General features: G+C 42.5%; 1 protein-coding gene across 3 annotated transcripts in view; it reads right to left on the reverse strand.

Annotated features, from left to right (window-relative positions):
• Nucleotides 1-24,094, reverse strand: part of LOC137432432 (inorganic pyrophosphatase-like) — a 283,251-nt gene that overhangs the window by 158,855 nt on the left and 100,302 nt on the right. For 2 of the 3 annotated variants that reach the window (XM_078783203.1, XM_078783204.1), the window contains 3 exons: nt 15,421-15,548; nt 7,722-7,807; nt 2,560-2,629 (listed from right to left, as the gene is read on the reverse strand). In XM_078783203.1, the coding sequence (XP_078639329.1) occupies nt 2,560-2,629; nt 7,722-7,807; nt 15,421-15,548 (284 nt within the window). Of the gene's footprint in view, nt 1-2,559; nt 2,630-7,721; nt 7,808-10,560; nt 11,471-14,680; nt 14,914-14,991; nt 15,549-24,094 lie in introns of those variants that run through there. The other variant, XR_013624297.1, reaches the window with a different exon arrangement.

Genomic DNA, 24,094 nt, shown 5'->3' on the forward strand with positions numbered 1-24,094 from the left:
TCATTATTTGCTCATTAAAACAGAATCTCAGTTCATGTGAAGGAAAGCAAAGTTGAGATGTATGAAAATAGCCTGAATAAAGAACATCAAACATAATTTACAATGGTTGTTCTGTTTGAAGTAGGACAGATTGCCCAAAAAACTTGAAATGTTAAACTAAGTAAGGGTCCTCAGTCCTCACAAAGAAAGGTGGTCAGCAATATATCCAAAAAGTGGACATTTCAAAAAAAAATTTTTTTTAAAGTTATACAAAACTTCAAGAAAGAGCAAGGACATCGGTCAGTTATTTGAACAGTAAAAGGAATTTCGAATGCATCAAATCAGCATTTAAAATATGTAAGAAATATCAATTTGACTATTCCTATTATTCGTAATTTGACAATTTATTCTGGTGTTCTGCCCAGAGGCACTGCCAAAGCAGTTTCTTTGCAGGAGTTGTACTGGGTAGTTTGCCAAGTTGCCTTCCCAGCAGTAGTCAGAGCAGGAATTTTGGAATTTGCTCATGGCGTTAGCGATAGCTCGCCTACTCTTCAGGAAGATACCGTGCGATCGTTAACGTCCAACTAATGCTGAAAGACAGGGATGCCCAGTTTAACGTCCCTCCAATGGACAAAAAACACATGGATGAATCACTCTGCCTGTGAAACACCGGGATGAGTTAATAACTGGGTCGAGATTCGAACCCAGACTATACGGCTTAGAGACGAGCGAGTGTACCGCTCGGCCATCCGGAATTTGAACTTACTCGTCTAATGTTGTAATTTAAGCTTTAAAATAGCTCTCATCCTAAAGTGCAAGTACGTTTTGTAAGTACTTCACGAATTTGTAACTGAATGCACAATTTCAATGATTTGAACCAGAAGCTGCAACATGTGCACAAAATTCGATTCATGTTATGTTAGTAGAATCATAGCTTTGTCATTTCTCTCCTACCAACACACAAAGCACCTGTGAAACAAAATGGAATAAAAAATACAAGTAAAAAAAAAAACGCACAATTTCTTCTAGAAAAAAAATGGCTGCAGTATATATTTACGTTGTTTAAAAATATATATATCAAAAGGCAAAAGTGGATTACCGACTTGAGTTCCTGATAAAAAAGGTGAATATTCTATGACCTTTATAATCCTATGGAGCTTGGTGTTGGCTTAGCAGTTAGAGTGCCGGCTTGGGATCCGAGGATCCTGGGTTCGAATCCCGGTCGATCGCTGAATTAACGCCAGGGGGGTTGACTCAGCCTGTCATCCTTCCGAGGTCGGCAAATTGAGGACCAGTTCACTGGTAATTCCCTGTGTGTCGCAAGAGGCGACTAACAGGGTTGGCGGCAGGAAGAGCATCAAGCCGTAAAACATTGCTTCAAAAAGCGGACCACGGTGCCAAAAAAAGGGGCCAAGCCCTGCTCTGTGGTGAAAAATGGCCTCTAAAGGCGGTCCTTTTTTGTTCTTCATTATAATCCTACGAATATATGTCACATGTTATCATTACGCTATAATTCCTTTTTTCAGTCATTTGTAAATCGACAGGGTTAACTTAAAAGTAATGACATCCTTGAGCTTAGAAAGTGAAGCAGCCAAATCGCACTTCATTTTCTGGAGTTTTGGTTCTTAATTCTTGCCAGATCAGGCTGGTTGTCTGTCAGCAATCACCAACCATGGTAAAATAGTACCATTGATGTCTCTCTCCTTTAAGACCAGTCTAATGTCTTATTGAAATAAAATGGCCATGGCTGTATCCCACAATTCATTGCAGTAAAAATGGCATGGTATAATTAGGTCTGAGGGCCACTGAAGTCAGTGTCAAAGTAAAAGAGACTCGCCGTTCAAAGAATTAAAAATAGTAGGTGTCAGACGTTTCAAGTTTTATAATCAAATGAAAGTTGAGAAAACAGCATGAAAAACCACAAAATGTATTTCAACCCATTTTATAAACAAGACAAGGTTCCCTCTAACTGCCATGTTGTCATAATTTGAAAAATGAAGGTTATAAATTGGTGGTGGTGGAGGCTCACTCTTGATAGAGCAGTGTGTTCTCAGCAAGTTGTGAACATTGCTGTGGCAAAGAACCAAGAACCAAATTCTGGACAGGTCACCACTCTGCTGCAGGGTGTGGAAATTTCCACTCGAAATAGTCGGAATTAAACCCACGCCAGCAAAGGCAATACAACAAGGCGTTACCTATTCCACTACCGATCCGCTCCATTTCACATGGTGGGGGGTGGGCTGCTTTGGACATATCACTACCCTTTGTCATGTTAAAATAGTTATGAAAAATGTTGCACACATCAAAAGTACAAAAGTTAGTGTGTGTATGTGTATGTATGTATGTATGTATGTATGTATGTGTATATTATATATACATATATATATATATATATATATATATATATATATATATATGTACATACACACACATGCAGTTCCAGTTCCTAGTTACCAGGGTGCACGTTCGGCAAGTAGCTGTGTGTACTGTTGGCAAAATGCGCCCTCTACTGTTAATACAGTCCAACGTAAGACAAAGACCCCTTGGCATAATGAAAAATGAATCGTTTGAAACACTTACAGAGTAAACGATCTGCTGGGCTTTTGCAGCTTTGCAGTGGAATGGGCTGTCTCCAACTGAGACGTTGGTACTGAGGGCACATTGACAAAGGGCACAGAGATGAGAAATAAAATATATTCACAAATAATTGTTGCTTTATGAAAATAGTCCAACTCAATGTGTTCTGTGCTTTACGTACATGTTCTAATGAGTATAATGCTTTATTGTTGTTCATCACCAAATATCTTTCAAAGAGGACACCGTGGGTAGTGGTGGATCATAATTGTTATGGATTCGTCACTTCTGTTGTGGTGGTTTGCATCCACTGTAAATATTTCCGATTCCATGTATTATTATTGTTTAAAGGGAATAGATATTTTTAGTTTCAAAAGTTAAAAGTTAATGTTAAAAGAAACAGGAAACCGGATCGGGAACCGGACAAAAAAACCGGAAGAAGGGGGAGAGAAAACAGGGCGGAGCGAAGTAAAGTCGGACGAGAAGCGAGTCGTTTCTTCGTCCTGAGCGAACGTTGTCGAGCAAGTGTCACGAGTGAACTTTGGTTCCTGCGATAGGGTTGTTATCGCTGTGACTGATCAACCTGCGTGTCAGGTTTGGCGTTGGATTCCGAGGAATCATCGTTGTGTCATTACGTCTCAAGTACAAGCCGTCGGCCATTTTGACTCGCGCACTTTGCTCATCACGAAAGGTCTTTGCTTCGCATCAGCCGTTTTCACCATTCAGATGTCTATCTGGGATGTGTGTGTGCAACGCAAATTTTGAAGACAAACCTGAGGTTCACCGATTTGGAGCGGTAAAACATTCATGCCCGAGGGTGTGAATTTCCCAGTCGCCTTGAGTGCGCCTTTTCACACCGCGTGACCCTTTTCTGCCGCTTTGGCCACGAACGCCTTTGTGCAGTTTTGGCGGCATGACTGGGCCTGTAATCTGAACGAGATTCGGGTTTGGATTCGACATCTTTCTGACGATCGCTGGAGGGGATCAACTTGAGCTCGAAGACGGGAATATAGTGACATTGGGGAATGTTCTTTTTTCACTCACTTGGAGCACAGTGAGCTACATGATATTAGCTGATGGTACCATCATAAGATATATGTTGATTTTTTTTTTTTTTTTGTATACAAGATCGAGGCTCGTGAAAGAGCTAACATTAATCACACAAAAAGTCAAACCGACACACAAAACACAAAAAACAAGGGGAGCAGCAGACAGGATGGGGAGAGAGGGGGAAGGACACAAACACAACATTTGAGAGCAAGGACATCGGAAGGACTTGGGGGGAGGTGGGAGAGGTATAAAACATATGAACACTGCAAGGACTCTGGGGTGAATTAGCGGGGGTAGAAAAGATCAAGGTTTTGGATGGGGGAAGATAAGAGACGGTGGTGAACAGCTGTTTTAAAGAAACTAGGGCATGCCCGTACTATATATATATCTAAAATTATATCCCCCCCCTCTATTTACATGAAATGGTTTGGTTCATGAAATGTTTTGGTCCATTCGCAACGCCAAAGCGAACGGCGAACGCTTTACATGAAATGGTTTGGTTCATGAAATGTTTTGGTCCATTCGCAACGCCAAAGCGAACGGCGAACGGCTTGCGAGTACAGTGACAATCCCCCCCCCCCCCCCCCCCTCTATTTACATGAAATGGTTTTAATTAGTTTTAAAACATAGTTTAACGCCAACATAGCGGCAACATAGTTTGCCAACGTGAAATAAATGAATACGCTCTCAAATGTGCCGTCCGAGGCAGAGTGTGTTCGCCACGTTCGGCACACGCGATAGCTCGCTGCTCTGATTGGTTGAATCGTTTTTTGGACATAGCTCGGTAAGTAATTGTCCGATTAATATGAAACCTTGAAAAGGCACATCCTCGGGTCCCCAGCAATATACCTGGCAAGTTTCAAGTATATCGGACCGGTAGTTGTCGAGAAACAGCGGTCGCATACACACACACAGAGATTACTGGAATTATAGATAGACTAGGGCATGCCCGTACTATATATAAGCTAGGACGTGCCCGTACGTGGGTGCCCGTTCCTTGCCAAAAAAAAAAAAAAAAAAAAAAATTTGTGTAGGGGTGTGTGTGTGTAAACATCCTAGGGCGTGCCCGTACGTGGGTGCAAAACAACATGCGTGCAAACAACAACAAAAAAAAACTTTGAAACCACGTGGCAGTAACGACCACAGAACCCCCCCCCCCCCCCCCTCTATTTACATGAATGGTTTGGTCCATTCGCAACGACGACAGAACCCCCCCCCCCCCCTCTATTTACATGCAATGGTTTGGTCCAAAGCGAACGGCTTGCAGTGTTTGGTAAAGAAATCGCCATAGCTCGGTAAGTACTTGTCCGATTAATATGAAACCTTGAAAAGGCACATCCTCGGGTCCCCAGCAATATACTTGGCAAGTTTAAAGTATATCGGACCCGTGGTTGTCGAGAAACAGCGGTCACAGACAAACATACACACATACACACATACACACATACAAACACACATACACACAGAGATTAATGGAATTATAGATAGATGAAGGGAGGACTCGGATTGAAGGGAGTGGGGAGTTTGTTCCAGAGGCGGGAGAAAAGGGGAATGAAAGAGTGAAGGTGAGCAGTTAGCCTAGATTTTGGCAGTTTAACCATAAGAGGGTTGCAGGCAGATCTTGTGCAACCTGAAGGAGCATTGGGGGGGACAGAGCACAGAGAGAGCTGGGGGAGCAAGGCCGGAGAGGAGTCGGTAGAAGACAGAAAGACCACCAACCTGCCTGCGGTGAGTGAGTGAAAGGCCCTCGGAGTTAACTTCATCGCAGGAGATTCCAATGATTCTGAAAGCTTTGGCCTCAACAGCGTGAAGCCGAGCTAGGTGTAAGGCATGAGCACCAGCCCAGAGGGGGGAACAGTATTCCATTGAGCTGTGGATGAAAGCCTTGTACGTGGTGAGGAACTCAGGTGTGCCAAGGAAGGACTTCGCATGACGGAGGATGCCCAGTTGGCGACTGGCTTTGGAGGCCAGCTTGGAAATGTGGTTTTCCCAAGAAAGATCATGGCAGATGGTGAGACCCAAAAGCTTGAGCGACAGACCTTCTTGGAGAGGATTGTTGAGAAAGTAGATGGGAGGGTTTTCCAGTCGGTCCTTTCAGAGAGACATTGTACTTTTGATGCTATCATTGTTGTACTGTTATTCTTGTGTGATTTTTAAAACAATATTTGTTTGTTAGTAACAATTGGTGTGGTTTCACCATTGATTTTTGACACAGAATAACACATTTTTCTGCCGTGACTCCTCTCGGGGCTCGGAGGTACACCGCGACCAGGGGGTCGGGGAGGAGCACGTAACATAATACAAAAGCTAATTTAAACAAAATTTCAAGACAATTGTGCAATTTAAATGAATTTTGCCAAATGTATTATTATGAAATCACATTTATCTTCCTTTTGCTATTACTATCAAAATGAAACTAAAATAAATAAATAAATACTTTGTTCAAACGAGCTACAAAATTTTGTTCTAACGAGCTACAATGCCTTTCTTTCTTTCTCCCTCTCCATCAATCCACCTGCTTCTTCCTGTCCAGTTGCTGCCCCACCACCCACCACCCCCACTGTCACAGTTTGTCACCCTTATATCATTCCTAACCTCATTCTTCCATGAGACAAAATTTGGTAAACTGTACAAAGAAAATGAGGAAAGTTTAACAAACACACACACACACACACACACACACACACACACACACACACACACACACACACACACACACACACACACACATTTATTTCATCAAATTAAGGTTGTTTTTGGGGGGGGGGGGAGGGGGGTTCCTTTAGCCAAATCATATTGAAATTTCAATATATTTAAATATATATTTAAATATAAACATATTGAAAATCTGGAAATATTCTCAACTTACAAGAAAATTTAGCAACTTGGCAATGTGCCATTAGGTTGCTGCGTTTGGCACGTACTACATTAGAAGGCTCAAGGTTTTAGGTTGACTTATTCTTCAGCTTGACTGGCTCTTCAGTCTTCGTTTGGCTGGCTCGATGCAAATGGCTTCCACCAACAATATCAGGGCCATCAAAAGCTACAATTTGATCGAATAATAGCAGCCACAGTGAGGTAGTATAAAACAGTGCCTTTTCTTTTTACATTTAAACGAAATAGATATTTGGCCTCTTCATCGGTAGTATTTTAGCAATGCATGCCGAGTTGCTCAAAGGGCATTATGAGTCGAACAGTGCTGACTGGCACCACATGTCGACCAGACGAACCAGGGCAGACAGATTACCCCTTCCATGAAGGTCATTAGAGAAGCATCTGTGATATTATTGACAATCCAATCATCCCTTCCTCTGGCATTAGCTTTGTTTCCAGAGGGATACAATGCATAGTCTCAATATTGCTGTCTTCAGCCAGATTTGAACCCAAAACCTCTGGGATGCCAGATGGTGAATGTATTATTGGAACAATACATTATCACTAAAAATACAAAGAAAAACAATCAAGTATAGTTGAGTAATACAATTCCCACATTTTATATACAAGTACTTTCCTTTACACAATCACACCTTTTCTTGCTGGCTGAACGTTTATAAATTAAACCAGAGAGTGGTGGTTTGTTGGTGACAGCAACAGGAAAAAAAAATGGTTGCAATAATGGCTTCCTCTGAGGAGAGGCAGTCCATACAAAGTAAAACAATTATTTGAATAACTAAGCCGAAGAGGAAATTGCTGATGGAACTTTATAATCCATGGAACTGCACCTGATCATATCTTTGGGTAACGATTGATGTGATGCGGTAGATTGAAAGTCATGTTTAAACATACATGAGCATGAAACTACCTCAAAGTAATAATCACTGAAGGGTAAAACATTTTCTTTTACAGCTTCTTTGTTAATCTGATCATATGCAGTACTATGGATCGCCAACACTGGGTGGTGTGCAAGAAGCACTTGCTTACCAAGATTTATCATCTTGGGGAAAGGTTCCTTAGTTTTGTCAGTGTATAAACAATTCAGAAAACAAACAAACAAACACACACACGATGTCCTGTTACAGCTATATAAAGGCTAAAGGCAAATAGTTTTCCCTTTCAATATTCGTGAATGCATCGTTTAAAAAAATTAATAATAATAAAGATAAGATGGTTTGCCTCACCAGATGAGCTCTCCTCCATCAGCCTTCTTGGAAATCAGTTTATTCCAAAATTCATGAGTTTGTTGAATAACTTTCAGAGCAAAATCCTGCAAAAATTGGAAGAAACTCAATGACAAGTTGAAATTTCAAAAGAAAAAGCTGAGCAGACTTCCACTAAGCAGACTAGGTGACAAGGTATTTATCATTCCAGAAATTCACAGCTCTAAAACACAGATAAGGAGTAGAACAAATAAAAAGGGGGGGCAATGAAGGAGAACGAACAAAGAAGAGGATGGGGGAATGAAGAAGGAGAACAAAGAAGAGTAGGGGGGAATGAAGAAGGAGAACAAAGAAGAGGAGGGGGAATGAGGAGAACGAACAAAGAAGAGGATTGGCAATGAAGGAGAACAAAGAAGAGGAGGGGGGAATGAAGAAGGAGAACAAAGAAGAGGAGGGGGGAATGAAGGAGGAGAACAAAGAAGATGAGGGGGGAATGAAGGGAGAGAACAAAGGAGGGGGAAATGAAGGAGGTGAACAAAGATAGAACGATGAGGAGGGAGGAGAAACAAAAGGGCAATGGAGAGGAGGAGAGCGGAAATTAAGGTTAACAAAGAGGAGACAAAAGAGAACGAAGAGAAGGAGAGGGAAAATAAGGAGGATAACAATGAAGAGGAGGGAGAAAATGAAGTAGGATAATGAAGAGGACCATGAAGAGTAGGTGGGAAACAAAGGAGGAGAACAAAGAGGAGAAGGGGGGGAACAAATGAGGACGATGAGGATGAGGGAGGAAACGAATGAGGAAAACAAGGAGGAGAAAGTGAGAAGCAAAGCACCAGAATGAAGATGAGGAAGGAAACAAAGTAGGATCATGAAGGAGGAGGAGATAAACTAAGTTGGATAATCAAGAGGAGGATGGGGAAAACAAAGGAGAACAACGCAGAAGATGTACGAAACAAAGAAAGATAAAAAAGAGAAGGAAGGGGTGGGAAAAAGAGGGGATAACAAAGAGGATGGTGAAACGAAAGAAAAACAAAGAGAGTGAGGAAGGAAATAAAGGAGGAGAATGAAGAGGAGGAGGCACAAATCAGGAGACTGAAGAGGAGGAGGGGGAAAACAAATGGCGATGAACAGGAGGGAGAAACAAAGGAGGTTAACAAAGAAGAGGAAGGGGAAACTAATGAAGGAAACAAAGAGGAGGAGGGGGAAATGAAGGAAGATAATGAATAGTGGAAATGAAGGAAGAGGAACAAAGAGTAAGGGGGAACAAAGAGGAGGAGGAGAAAAACGCATAGGAGGAGGAGAAAAACGCATAGGAGGAGGAGAAAAACGCATAGGAGGAGGAGAAAAACGCATAGGAGGAGGGGGAAAATGATGAGGAGAAGGGGGGAAAACAAAGGAGAATGAAGAAGAGGAGGTGGGGGAGGAAATGAATAGAATGAAGAAGAGGAGGGGAAAATAAAGAAGAGGAGGAGGAGGTGACAAAGGAAATATCTGAAGAATTTATTCAACTAGCAGAAACACAGACACACATGCATCATGGATTCTTGCTAGGTTCACATGTGTACAGATATACCTCCTTTGCTGAAGAACCAGCTCTCACACACCCTATATTTGCCTGAGCCATACTGTTCTTATATTAGTCTTCCTCTTTCAACAGTCATTGTGTCTGGTTCTGTGGTTTGCTCTCCTGAAAAAGTACAGACACTTTCCAACTTAATGTTGACGTACAGTGCTTATAGAAAGTCTACACCCACTTTCAACAGTTTCACCTTTCGTTGCCTTATAGCCTGGAATCAAATTGCATTAAATCAGACTTTTCCATCTTTATTTACACATCGTAAACCACAACTTCCAAGTGAAAAGCAAATTCTCCAAAATTTCAGAAAATTAATTACCAATACAAAACTATAATATATTTGTTGGAAAAGTGTCCACCCCCCTGATTTCATACTTGGTGGAAGCACCTTTGACAGCAATTACAGCTGTGAGTGATGGGATCGGTCTCTACCAACTTTGCACACCTTGATTGGGCAATATTTGCCCATTTTTCTGGACAAAACTGATCAAGCTCAGTCAAGGTGCATGTGGAGTGGGGTGATGGACAGAAAGCTTCAAGTCATGCCACAGATTTTCGATTGGATTTAGGTCGGGCCTCTGACTGGGCCACTCGAGGACAATTTTTTTTTTTGTTCAACAGCCACTCCAGTGTAGCTTTGGCTGTGTGCTTCGGGTCGTTTTCATGCTGAAAGGTAAACTTGCGTCCCAATTTCAGCCTTCTTGCAGAGGGCAGCAGGTTTTCCTCTAGGATATTTCTGTATTTTGCTCCATACATTTTCTCTTCTATCTTGACAAAATGCCCCAGTCCCTGCTGATGAGAAACACCCCCACAACATGATGCTGCCACCACCATGCTTCATAGTATGGATGCAGGGGCGGATCCGGGGGGGGGGGTGCAAGGGGTGCGCACCCCCACCCCTTCGATCCAGGATGAGGGTGCAGGCGGTGCGAATCTGCTGAACCAAGGAAGAACACAAGGAACTGCAGAAACTTCCAAGAACGCACGAAATGCCGTTTCTGACGATCAATCTTTTTTAAATTTCCTGGGGGAGAACCCCCAGACCCCCTTTTATCCACCCCCCCCCCAACGCTATAGATTCATGCACCCCCCCACCCCCCCCCCCCCGTCTTGAAATTCCTGGATCCGCCTCTGGGATGGTGTTCTTTGGGTGATGTGCTGTGTTGGGTTTGCGCCAAACATAACGTTTTGCATTTAGGCCAAAACGTTCCATCTTTGTTTCGTCAGCCCAAAAAACTTTTTGCCACACAGCTTCAGAATCTCTGGAGTGTTTTTTTTTTTTTTTGCATACCTCAAACAATACTCGATGTGGGCTTTTTGAGTAATGGCTTCTTTCTTGCCAACCTACAGTACAGGCCAGACTTGTGCAGTGCTTGGGATATTGTTGTCACATGTACCCAGTGACCAGGCTTTGCATAAAGGCCTGTAGCTCCTTCAAATTTGCCATTGTGCTGTTGGTGGCCTCTTTGATCAGTGTCTTCCTTGTTTGGTCATCCAGTTTGGAGGGACGGCCTGATCTAGGCAGGTTCTTGGTGGTACCATACGCCTTCCACTTCTTAATGATTGTCTTGACTGTGCTACAAGGCATATTCAAGGGGTTTGAAATATTTTAATTCCCATCCCCTGATCTGTCCTGTTGTCTAGCCTGGTGTTAGCTTAGCGGTTAGGGTGCCGGCTTGGGATCCTAGGATCTTGGTTTTGAATCCCGGTCAATCGCTGAATTAACACCAAGGGGGTTGACTCAGCCTGTCATCCTGCAGAGGTTGGTAAATTGAGTACCAGTTCACTGGTAACTCCCTGTGTCGCAAGAGGCGACTCACAGGGTTGGCGGCAGGAAGGGCATCCGGCCATAAAACATTGCTTCAAAAAGGGGACCACGGTGCCCGAAAAAGGCCAACCCCCGCTCTGTGAGGAAAAATAGCCTCAAAAGGTGGTTCCATCCCCTGATCTGTCCATGAGTTGTGGTTCCTTGCTGGGGTGAAGATGGACACTGCAGGACCAGGGAAGGCTTCGTTTGTCTTCGAGACTCGCGAGTGAGGATGACGACTGGTGGCGGCGGCACGTACACACATGCATGAATCGTGATTTACATATACACATATGCAGAATTGTGATTATACACATTATACATGACATTATATACACATAATATACATGACATTATCTATATTATAATAGCCGTAGATGATTCTGTCTGTCTGTCTGTCTGTCTATCTGTTGGGTGTCTGTCCGGGGTGTGGCTTACTCGGTTTGCAGAGTAGCTCCACCCATAGCTCCACCCATTCTGGGAGTGGCTATAAACAAATATCCACCATTTTATTAACTCGCATAGCTTTGAGTCCTGTTTTGTAGGCCCGTGGTGTCTTGCTCTCCCCCAGTTTTATTTCAAATCAAATTCGATAAATCATTTCATTTTTCACAGTCGCTAACATAGTTTTAGACTCGGTTGAAAAAAAACGGGAAGAAAATCCGATGAAAGTTGCCGTTTATAGAACGAAATGAATTCTCAAAGGCCTGTAACTTCAAGGCCATTGAGTCTCTCTCACGCCTTTATCTCCAATCTAACTCACCATATGATTTCATTTTTATCGATGGTTTTACTTTTAGACTCGGTGTCAGCAATAATTGAGAACAATCCACACACGCGGGAAAATGCAGAGATATATTTTTTAAAATCGCGTCATGGTGTATCATACACCGCCCAACATGACACCGCCGGCAATGTGTCGATATATATTAAAAATTCGCTTTTGCTTTTCCGTTATGATATATTACTATTTCGTTTGATGATAGTCGTCACAAAAACGTCAACAATGATGCCGACATATATTTCTTCGTTTTTATTTCATTCAACATATTAGCCGGAAGTAAAATATGTTTCAGGAAATTACCGAGAGATATTTCTTCGTTTTTTTTTATTAGTTATGTGCGCATACACTTTAAATAGGTTTATTTGAAATCTTTAATTTTCCACAAACATTCCACACACGCGGGAAAATGCAGAGATATATTTTTTAAAATCGCGTCATGGTGTATCATACACCGCCCAACATGACACCGACGGCAATGTGTCGATATCTATTTTAAATTCGATATATCATTTCATTTTTCACAGTCGCTAACATAGTTTTAGACTCGGTTGAAAAAAAACGAGAAGAAAATCCGATGAAAGTTGCCGTTTATAGAACGAAATGAATTCTCAAATGCCTGTAACTTCAAGGCCATTGAGTCTCTCTCACGCCTTTATCTCCAATCTAACTCACCATATGATTTCATTTTTATCGATGGTTTTAGAGTCGGTGTCAGCAATAATTGAGAACATTCCACACACGCGGGAAAATGCAGATATATTTTTTAAAATCGCGTCATGGTGTATCATACACCGCCTAACATGACACCGACGGCAACGTGTCGATACATATTAAAAATTCGATATATCATTTCATTTTTCACAGTCGCTAACATAGTTTTCGACTCGGTTGAAAAAAAACGGGAAGGAAATCCAATGAAAGTTGCCGTTTATAGAACGAAATGAATTCTCAAACGCCTGTAACTTCAACTTCAAGGCCATTGAGTCTCTCTCACGCCTTTATCTCCAATCTAACTCACCATATGATTTCATTTTTATCGATGGTTTTGGACTCGGTGTCAGCAATAATTGAGAACATTCCACACACGCGGGAAAATGCAGAGATATATTTTTAAAAATCGCGTCATGGTGTATCATACACCGCCCAACATGACACCGACGGCAACGTGTCGATATATATTAAAAATTCGCTTTTGCTTTTCCGTTAAGATATATTACTTTTTCGTTTGATGACAGTCGTCACAAAAACGTCAACAATGATGCCGACATATATTTCTTCGTTTTTATTTAATTCAACATTATTAGCCGGAAGTAAAATATGTTTCAGGAAATTACCGAGAGATATTTCTTCGTTTTTTAAAATTAGTTATGTGCGAATACACTTTAAATAGGTTTATTTGAAATCTTTAATTTTCCACAATATAATTTACTTGCCATTTATCATTTGATGATTACGAGACAAATTCCTCTTGAGGATCGTGACAATTCATGCACTGCGTGGAAACTTCTATTTCCAAAATGAATGAGACGATCGATGAAGAACGCAGACTTGAACAGGATGCAGCAAGAAAACGAATGAGACGGGCGAACGAGTCCATCGACGAACGTCAATGCAAACTTGCGGGGTCACCCGTGGGAATCCCACGGGCATGGATGTGTGTGACATTTCGACATATTGAGTTAGATGCTGCACATTCATTTTTACAAAATGGTTACTGGCAAGTCATCAGATCCAGAAATGGTGTAAAAACCACCGTTTAGAGGCCATTTTTCCCCGCAAAGCGGGGGTTGGCCTTTTCGGGGACCGTGGTAGTTGTTGTTTTTTTGTCCCCTTTTTGAAGCAATGTTTTACGGCCGGATGCCCTTCCTGACGCCAACCCTTTTTGCCGCCTTCAACGACAAACAGGGAATTACCAGTGAACTGGTACTCAATTAGCCGACCTCGGAAGGATGACAGGCTGAGTCAACCCCCCTGGCATTAATTCGGCGATCGCCCGAGATTCGAACCCAGGATCCTAAGCCGGCACCCTAGCCGCTAGCCCAACACCAGAAATGGTGTCATGAACACAATTTATTTACGCACAAGCACAAAAGCAAGACGGGCCGATTTCCGATTCCGACGGGCCGACGGGCGAGACGGGCCGATTTCCGATTCCGACGGGCCGATTTGGAGCAAGAAAAAGAACGAGACGGGAGAAAAGGGAGAGAAACGAGACGGGGAAAGCCGATTGGAGAGGCGAGTGAGGCGCGATTGGAGAGGAGTGTGAGGCGCGATTGGAGAGGAGTGTGAGGCACGATTGGAGAGGAGTGTGAGGCGTGATTGGAGAGGAGTGTGAGGCACGATTGGAGAGGAGTGATTGGAGGGGAGTGTGAGGCACGATTGGAGAGGAGTGTGAGGCACGATTGGAGAGGAGTGTGAGGCGCGATTGGAGAGGAGTGTGAGGCGCGATTGGAGAGGAGTGTGAGGGGTGATTGGAGAGGCGTGTGAAGGATTGGAGAGGAGAGGAGTGTGAGGGATTGGAGAGGTGAGGGATTGGAAAGGAGAGGGATGTGAGGGTTTGGAGAGGAGAGGAGTGCTAGGTGGAGAGAGGAGAGTGTCAGGTGGAGACAGGAGAGTGTCAGGTGGAGACAGGAGAGTGTCAGGTGGAGAGGAGTGAGGGGTCACATATTATGTGAAATAACTAAATTCACACCATTTCTGGATCTGATGACTTGCCAGTAACCATTTTGTAAAAATCAATGTGCAGCATATAACTCAATATGTCGAAATGTCACACACATCCATGCCCGTGGGATTCCCACGGGTGACCCCGCTAGTATACACATATTATACATGACATTATATACACATTATACGTGACATTATATACACACATTATACGTGACATGTTTTACTGTGTGTGTACACACGTACACACACACGACATGTTATACTGTATATTATGTGGAAGTTATACATGACATTATACTGTTCATTATATGCACACACATTATACTGACATGTTATACTGTACATTATATACACACATTATACATGCCATGTTATACTGTATATTATGTAGAGGTTATACGTGACATATTATACTGTATATTATATGCACACACATTATACTGACATGTTATACTGTATATTATCTACGCATGTTATACATGACATGTTGTACTGTATATGATATGCACACATGTTGTATGTGACATGTACTGTACAATACATTATGCACACAAAATTTATATACGTGACATGTACTTCACAGTATATTGTGTACACAAATGTTATATTGTAGATTATTTGCACACATGTTGTACGTGCCATGTACTGCACAGTATAGTATGTACACACACGTTGTACGTGACATATTGTACTGTATATTATATGCACACATTATACATGGCATGTTGTACTGTATATAATGTACACACACAACACACAACACACACCAAATATTGAACAGGTGAGGCCTGCAATTGACAAAGACAGAAAGAGGTAATGCTCAGTATAAAGAGAAGCTTATCATGCAAATAAAATAGATAAGAAAGTCCATTGTTGACAACACCTTATCTTTGAATTGGCCACTGAAAGCAAATCCATTTTCTGGCTTGCCATCAGGAACTTTGTAGAAGCGGAACCACTCCTTGGTTGCCTCCAAGTAACTGGGCTTGTACATTTTCACATCATCAATATCTGCAAGGTGTTGGGGATGGGAGGGAAGGGTGGAAAGGGTGGAAAGGAGAAGAATTTTTTTTAAAATAGCCTGGACAAAACAAGAAAAGGGACAGGGCCAAAATAAATAAATAAATATATATATATAATAATTTAGAAGGCCTGTGGATGCATCCTGTGAGTGCTTGCAGAATGCCCTAAAATTTCTTCTGCAATGAAATCACTTGCCCTTTTCACCATTAAAGCTACGGCCAATGTGCGCAGGCCGGACACCACGGGATGCCAAAAAAGAGGAACCGTCACAGCACCTTCATCGAAGCCCTGGGGCTGCATGGGATGCAATCCAGTCTTTTTATTCCTGGTTTATATCACCATGTGCATCAGGCCTTGCGATGCATTTTGCAGTCGACTAACTCAAAAAGACTCTGCTTGTTACGAGCTCTATCGAGTCGGCAGCGATGGATCGTGTATCAGGGCACTGCATACCACGCTAGAATACCGAGTTTCGGAGAAACGTTTACGAAAAACGAAAAAAACATACAAAAAGGTAATGGACGTGATGAGGCAAAGTATTGAGAAATACTGCCGACACTCGATATATATTGCAGAGTTGCATTGGCAACAACAATGATATTAATTATTGGCAACATTGCAATATATATATATATATATAAATATAAATAAAATAAATGCGATTTAAGGGAAAGTGGGACAGTATTGGGGGAAGGGGCAGTTCTCGAGGGGAGAGGAGAGGGGAGAGAGGGGTAAGGCTCTGCTGCTTTGTTTTGCTTCTTAATTAGTCTAATGTTAGTGTTATTGCCCACTGTCAGTTTACCACACAAGACAGCACACGACAAAAAAGTTGCAAGACTATTCTGGGAATTTGGTTTGACTGCGGACATTTTGAGGAAAAAAAAAAAGATACGAAAAGAATCATGACGATCACCAATTTGCTCGTTGAAAAGCAATTGCTTCAAATTGATCCCACAACTCGACAATCAGCGTGATAGATAGGATTAAAGTGCGTTTACAATGAGATCAAGGTGGAAAGAGCTACAGGCAATGATTCAATGTTATTATCAGGCAAAGGCAATTGGTCATAAATCAAACCCAAAGGGTAGTTTGGTATGCAAAATGCAATTCAATTTTGCAGCACAGATGGCAGGCTTGCCTGCAACTATCACAAAAGTTTGTAATCACAACGAGATCAAATCATCAATTGTGACGTCGAGATAAAAGGCACCGGAGCTTGTCACTAATGCAAAAAAATTTTCGTGAAGATTCGAATCTGGATACCAGGATTTTTAAAGTTGATCTTCACTGATATGGGGCTAAAAACAATATACAGTGCATTCAGAAAGTATTCAGACCCTTTCACTTTTTTCACATTTTGTTATATTGCAGCCTTATGCTGAAATCGTTTAAATTCATTTTTTCCCTCATCAATCTACACTCAATACCCCATAATGACAAAGAGAAAACAGGATTTTAGAAAGTTTTGCAAATTTATTAAAAAGAAAAAACTGAAATATCACATTTACATAAGTATTCATACCCTTTGCTATGACACTTGAAATTTAGCTCAGGTGCCTCCCATTTCTCTTGATCATCTTTGAGATGTTTCTACACCTTGATTGGAGTCCACCTGTGGTAAATTCAATTCATTGGACATGATTTGGAAAGGCACACACCTGTCTATATAAGGTCTCACAGCTGACAATGCATATCAGAGCACAAACCAAGCCTTAAGGTCGAAGGAACTGCCTGCAGAGCTCAGAGATAGGATTGTGTCGAGGCACAGATCTGGGGAAGCCAAGAAAAAAATTTCTGCTGCATTGAAGGTTCACAAGAGCACAGCGGCCCCCATAATTCTTAAATGGAAGAAGTTTGGAGCAACCAGGACTCTTCCTAGAGCTGGCCGGCCAAACTGGGCAAGAATCTTGTTTCTCACAGTCTGAGTCCTTTAGGTGCTTTTTTGCAAACTCCAAGCGGGCTTTCAAGTGTCTTTCACTGAGGAGAGGCTTCCGTCTGGCCACTCTGCCATAAATCCCAGATCGGTGGAGTGTTGCAGTGATGGCTGTCCTTCTGGAAGTTTCTCCCATCTCCACACAGGATCTCTGGAGCTCAGCCAGAGTGACCATCGGGTTCTTGGTCACCTCTATTACTAAGGCCCTTCTCCCCCAATTGCTCAGTTCGACTCTGATTCTGCAACTGGACCAGACGGCATCAGCCCACAGGCCCGAAAATGCTGTCCTGCCACTCTATCTCATCCTGAATGGAATGGTGGCCCTGAATGGAATTCTCTGATCTCCCCTTCCTGTCCAGGCTGGAGTTATTCAAGGCAATGTTATGGGCCCTGTGCTTTTTCAAATCTTCATCAATGATCTCTCCAACTCTCTGGAAAAACCTCTTTATCTTTTGCTTATGACTCCACTCTCTGCTGTTCCATCTCTCATCCCTCAGATAGGCAGGCAGCAGCCTCTTCACTCTCGGCAAACCTCGATAAAATTACAAACTGGTCAAACATGCGGAACATGTCTTACAATTCTGACAAATCTCACACTCTCACTATGTCTCTAAAAAGACCATCTGGAAAACCCTCCCATTTCATTTCTCAACAATCCTCTTGAAGAAGTTCTGTCACTCAAGCTTTTGAGTCTCACCATCTGCCAGGATCTTTCCAGGGAAAGCCACATTTCCAAGCTCGCCTCCAAAACCAGTCACCGAACTGCATCCTCCATCCTGTGAAATCCTTCCTTGGCACTACTGAGCTGCTCAATACTGTCTTCTACCGACTCCTCTCCGGCCTAGCTTCCCCAGCTCTGTCTGTGCTCTGTCCCCCAAATATTCCTACAGGTCACACAAGATCTGCCAGCAACCCTCTTCTGGTTAAACTGCCAATATCAAGACTCTCTGCTCACCTTCACTCTTTCATTCGTCTTTTCTCCCACCTCTGGAACAAACTCCCTCACTCTCTTCAATCCCACTCCTCCTTCCGGGTCTTTAAAACAGCTGTTCAACACCATCTCAATTCATTCATTCATATATCCAAAAACTTCATCTTTTCAACCACCATTCATACAAACCAAAACCACGTCCTTCAAAATTCCTGTTTAATGTTTTGAAAAACCCCGTCGTGTCCATCTTGTTTATCCCGCGTACTCTGCCGAGCCCTGTTCCACAGTTCTCCTGATGTCCCTGTTCTCAACTGTTGTTGCGTTTCCCTCTCTCTCTCTCTCCCCTCCCCCCCCCCCCCCCCCCCCTCTTGTCTCCCGCTACCTTTATTATATGTTTGATGTGTTAGCTCTTATACGAGCCTCGACTAAATATACTGAATAAATAAATAAATACAAAACACGTGCAACATTGTGCCCTTCCACATTTTAACGTTCTTCTGGCCTGATCTGTCAATAACTTTGGCCTTCCAGTCTTATTTCCGTTTGTACAAACTGTTCCCCATTTCCAAACAACATTACCCACAGTTGCCTTGAAAAGGCCAAATGTGATGGAAATGTCACGAACCTCTGGCATCCAATAACCACCAATTTCAAGTTAAAGGTCAGTCAGCTCTTTACCTCATGGCATCTTGATTACAGCTGACTTTCAATATCTGCTGCACGAGTTTATACAGCACATGGTGCTTTACAGTGTGTAAATGTGTATTAAAAAAAATTAAAAACACCCAAAATTGTTTCATAATGGCATGCACAAATGTACCAACTTGCAGCACTGGACATGTTCAACGCAACTTATTGCTGCTGAAGCATTGTGGTTGCTGAACTGAACTGAACCAATCCAAAGAATGAGCGATGAAAATCGAGGGATCAAGTAGTCAAACCATGGACAAAATTTCCTTGTTGCAACAACTACGTCACATCACAGATCCAAAGCAATTATTTTTGCTTTGAAAGAAATGAGCATCTGATTAGCCACTCTTCAATAGGATAGTCATTATCCAAAAATCGCCAAACCTACCTCCTAGCTTTTTTATATTTATTTTAGTAAGAGGACGAGGCTCACGGAGGGGTTAAACAGCAGAGGGCAGCAGGTGGACAGGTTGATAGAGGAGCAGGATATAATAAGAATGCACAAACGGTGGACAAAAGCATTGCTAGGAAAAGACTGCAGACATGCGTTATCGTTATGTTAAACAAAGTTCAATATTCAAACAAGACCAACCATTTAATAATGCAGAGCATCGCCAGAGTCTATGGATTACAGATGTAGTTCATGAGTAGCAAGGTGTATAACAATAATCTGAAATCATTACATTTGAGAAATTGATAAAATTGATATTCTATCTCCTAAAAAAATATATCGATTAAAAAAAAAATTGATTAAAAAATTGACATCCTCCCTTCCACTGGTGAAATTGATAAAACCTCTTCCAATCCTTGTGAAAAGGTGACAATGAAAAAAATTCCATGACTGAAGCAAGCAGAACAATCTCAATAACCAGGTGTTATTCTGAGATGGTGTGTGGTTGAGGCCGACGTTGCCTGGCTATTATATTTATGTGATGCTTTTGCAATTTTAAAATTAGTAACCTTCCATTTTCGATGGATCAAATACAAATGTTGACAGGAATGCCTATTTATGCAAGTAAATAACGATGTATCTACCTATGTATAGGATTGGGTTCATTGTAATTTGGAGGTGCTGTGTTTGATGGCCATTTGAGTTATTGCTTTCGCAAGGTAAACGTGGAGGCCATGAGCAGGTCTGAGCTTTCGTTCCATTGGAGGTGTGCTATTTATCTTCGCTTGAACAAGTTTCAGAAACACATTTTCTCATCAATATAAAAAGTTTGCATCATCAATTTTGTCCAACACCATTTTTTCGTTGATGATCATCACTATTTTCTTATAGTGTAGCCACTCACGAGTGCAATGAGTTGGTCGCGCAGCGTAATAGTATTGCCACCCAGCCAATCATCAACCAGTATTGTCACAACAAGTGCTATGTTTATTCAGCAATGGTGTCCTCCATGATGGGGATGCATTGCCACGATGTCCATAGAAAAGATGTCAGAAAATCGCCTCAAATGTGTCATGCACATTTACAACAACAACAGGTATTTTAAGGCCATTTTCCCTGCAAGAGCAGGGGTTATCCTTGCAGGGCCCCATGACAATCTGCTCCATTTTACCCTATTTTCTACATCTCCCCTTGTAGGATTAGTGATGCAGTGAACTACATCCATCCCCCTTGCCCGCATTTCTTCTTCCACCACCATTAGCCAAGTCTTTCTCGGTCTTCCATGTCCTCTACTTCCTTCTACATTCATTTCCATCACTCTTCTCAACCAGTCAGTTTCATCCTTCCTCAACACATGACCAAACCATCTCAACCTGTTTCTCTTCACAGCATCCATCACAGGCTCTATTCCCATAGTATTTCGCAATTCATCATTTGTCTTCCTCTCTCTCTCAACGATACTCCGCACTTCCACCGAACCATTCGCATGTCCACCCTTTCCAGCCTTCCTTGCTGCTCTATGTTCATTACCCATGTCTCGCTCCCATAAATCATAACACTTCTAACACATGCAGCATACACCTTTCCCTTCAGCTTCACCGAAACTACCCTCCTCGTCAGCACGCCACTCAGTTCCCGAAACTTCTTCCATGCACATCTCACTCGAGCAACCGTTGCAGAGACTGATCCACCTTCCCCATTCAGCATGTCTCCAAGGTAGCAAAATGTTTTCACACCTTCCAGCTTCACGCAGTCTCCAAGATCCAACTCAACATTTCCACCATCTGCAGCTCCCACTGTGCACACCTTACACTTGAATGTAGCTGCCACACTGGCTAATGACCCTCTCAGACCACTACATTTTTTATGAACCCACTCAGCGCACAGTGCACATTGAATGGAGTTCACTCCGGCACCCTTCCTGCACACAGCACACCGCCACTTCCCAATTCTTTCCACCTCACCACATGCTTTACCACTTGCCATCACCTTCGTTTTTCCGATATTCACCTTCAGACCTTTTGCCTCCATACATTCCTTCCACTTGTTCATCTTCTCCTTCAGTCCATCCATACTCTCCCCAATCAACACAAGATCATCTGCATACAACAACTCCCACATCTGCATACAACAACTCAACGTCCTTTACGTTCCAAGCCAGCACCTCCATCACAGCTACAAATAGTAGTGGACTTCGTACCAACCCCTGATGCACTCACACCTTCACCTCAAACTCACCACTGTTCCCGTCCTTCGTCCTTACAGCTGTGCACGCTCTCTCGTACATTGCCATCACTAATCCGCAAACCGCAAAAACGGCTGAACCGATCGCAACGATATTTTGGGTGGGTAGTCCTGGGATCCCCTTGAGTAAAATAGGCTATATTGTTTTTCCAATTTCAGCTTTCGCCTCCAGCATTTTCAGGTTTGGACTCCCACATAACGTTATTTTCCCGGGTGCCGCACAAACGGCTGCTCCGGTCGGACTCGGTGACCTCGGACAAAGACCTTTTATAAGGACATGGGTTGAATCCCTGCTTGAGAGAATGCCAACCCCGTCCCCGCCATCACGATCGTCTCTCCAACTCACAATCCCACGAGATATGCGGAAAGGACGACCCAAAACCAATTATCTTCTTTTTGATGCGTATATAAAGATCATTAAAAGTAAATAATGACATCGGCCAAAGTTCAAACGACGCGTGTTTATTCTCTACATGAGAGAATTCCACATAGCTATTTGGGCGGTGTATAAGCTAACAGATCACTGTCTCCATCGATCTTGTCAAGGCCGTAACACCTATCGGCTCAAAATCCTTTTAACTGTTGACTTGGTAGTTTTTACAATGAAGGAAACATTAACAATGTTGTTAAAAGTTTATTTTGTGAATAATTCGTGGGACCGTGGTGATTGGATTTATGTTGTTTGGAATGAAAAAAAAGATATCGGCTTCAAGTAAATGACTACATGCCGTGATGGTTTCTACTTTCTTTACGTGAACTTCGTGGATCGCCATGTGCAGATTCGCCACGGTCCCACGATCGATGTTTCTATACGATCGATGTTTCTATACGTGAACGTATGGGTTTGTTCGCAAACGGGTACGTTTTTCATGGAAGTCCTTCACGAACTTGCTGTCCATGTCTGACATGCGACTGAAGGTGCTACAGGAATGTGGAATTTATTGGTTTCATGCTTCAGCATTCGCCGTATCGGCATTGCCTGTTTGCTTCTGGCCTCCCACCCGTGCATAGCACGGGTATCTCACTAGTTTTAATAAAGCAAGAACAACCTTAGTATTTTGAATTTGTAAAGTATGTTGTTCAGTCTTCAAGTTCACAGAGTACAATAGTCCATGTATTAGTGGTGTTGGAGATATGAGTCCTTAGAAATGGCCGAATTTCCAAAAAGCAGCTTTTTAGACTCTGGTGGCAAACTTCAACACCCCACTGTGCCATGTTGTTTGGAGATCTCATGAAGAACTTTTTACCCATCTAGTTGTCCATGCGAAATTTCAAGTAGCACCTCAGCCATTGAAACAAAAAGATTCCTAGCTGCTTTTTCCACCTGCTGCAGATGGTTTAATCAATGTGCTTGCACTTAGGAAGATGCAATGCAATAAAATGTGGACAACACTGAATTGTCCTGGCAAAACAATATCTAGTTCTTGACAAGCAGCGCTGTATGCAGGCCGCCCCCCCCCCCCCCCCTAGGATTTTAATGTATTTTGCACCATACATTTTCCCTTCTATCCTGACAAGTTCCCCAGTCCCCGTTGATGAGGAACATCCCCCATAACATGATTCTGCCACTACCATGCTTCACAGTAGGGTTGGTGATATTTGGGTGAAGTGCTGTGTCGGGTTTGCGCCAAATGTAACGTTTTGCATTTAGGCCAAAAAGTTCCATCTTGGTTTCGTCAGACCACAAAACATTTTGCTGCATGGCTTCAGAATCTCCAGAGTGGTTTTTTTTTCTTTTTCAAACGAGACTCAAGGTGGGCTATTTTGAGTAATGGCTTCCTTCTCGCCACCTGACCATACAGGCCAAACTTGTGGAGTGCCTGGGATATTGTTGTCACATGCACATAATGACCAATCATTGCCATAAAGGCCTGTAGCTCTTTCAAAGTTGCCATTGGCCTCTTGGTGGCCTCTCTGATCAGTCTCCTCCTTGCTTGGTCATCCAGTTTGGAGGGACTGCTGATCTAGGCAGGGACTTGGTGGTACCATTCGCCTTCCACTTCTTAATGATTGTCTTGACTGTGTTTTTATCAAAAAATATATGAGGCCAAAATCACCGAAAAATAGAAAAAGGGCATTAAATAGGCTGTAGCAAATTCATTACAATGGTTAAAACAAAATAACTCATACAGCTAACGATTTTTAAGCACATTATTGAAGTGAAAAGTTATAACCCACCCCAAAATACACAGAAGCAGCAGAATGTGACAAGAGACACAGTGCTCTATTTAAGCACTTGTTTATTATTGTTGTGTTGGTGGGGTGGAGATACTTTAGACCAGGTAGATTTGTGTAGGTAACATGCTCCGACTGTCGTGAAGAAGAAGAACCACCACGTAATAAGT

This window comes from Myxine glutinosa, chromosome 8 (genome assembly GCF_964187855.1).
Source record: "Myxine glutinosa chromosome 8, kmMyxGlut1.1, whole genome shotgun sequence".
In the NCBI taxonomy this organism is placed as follows: Eukaryota; Metazoa; Chordata; class Myxini; order Myxiniformes; family Myxinidae; genus Myxine; species Myxine glutinosa.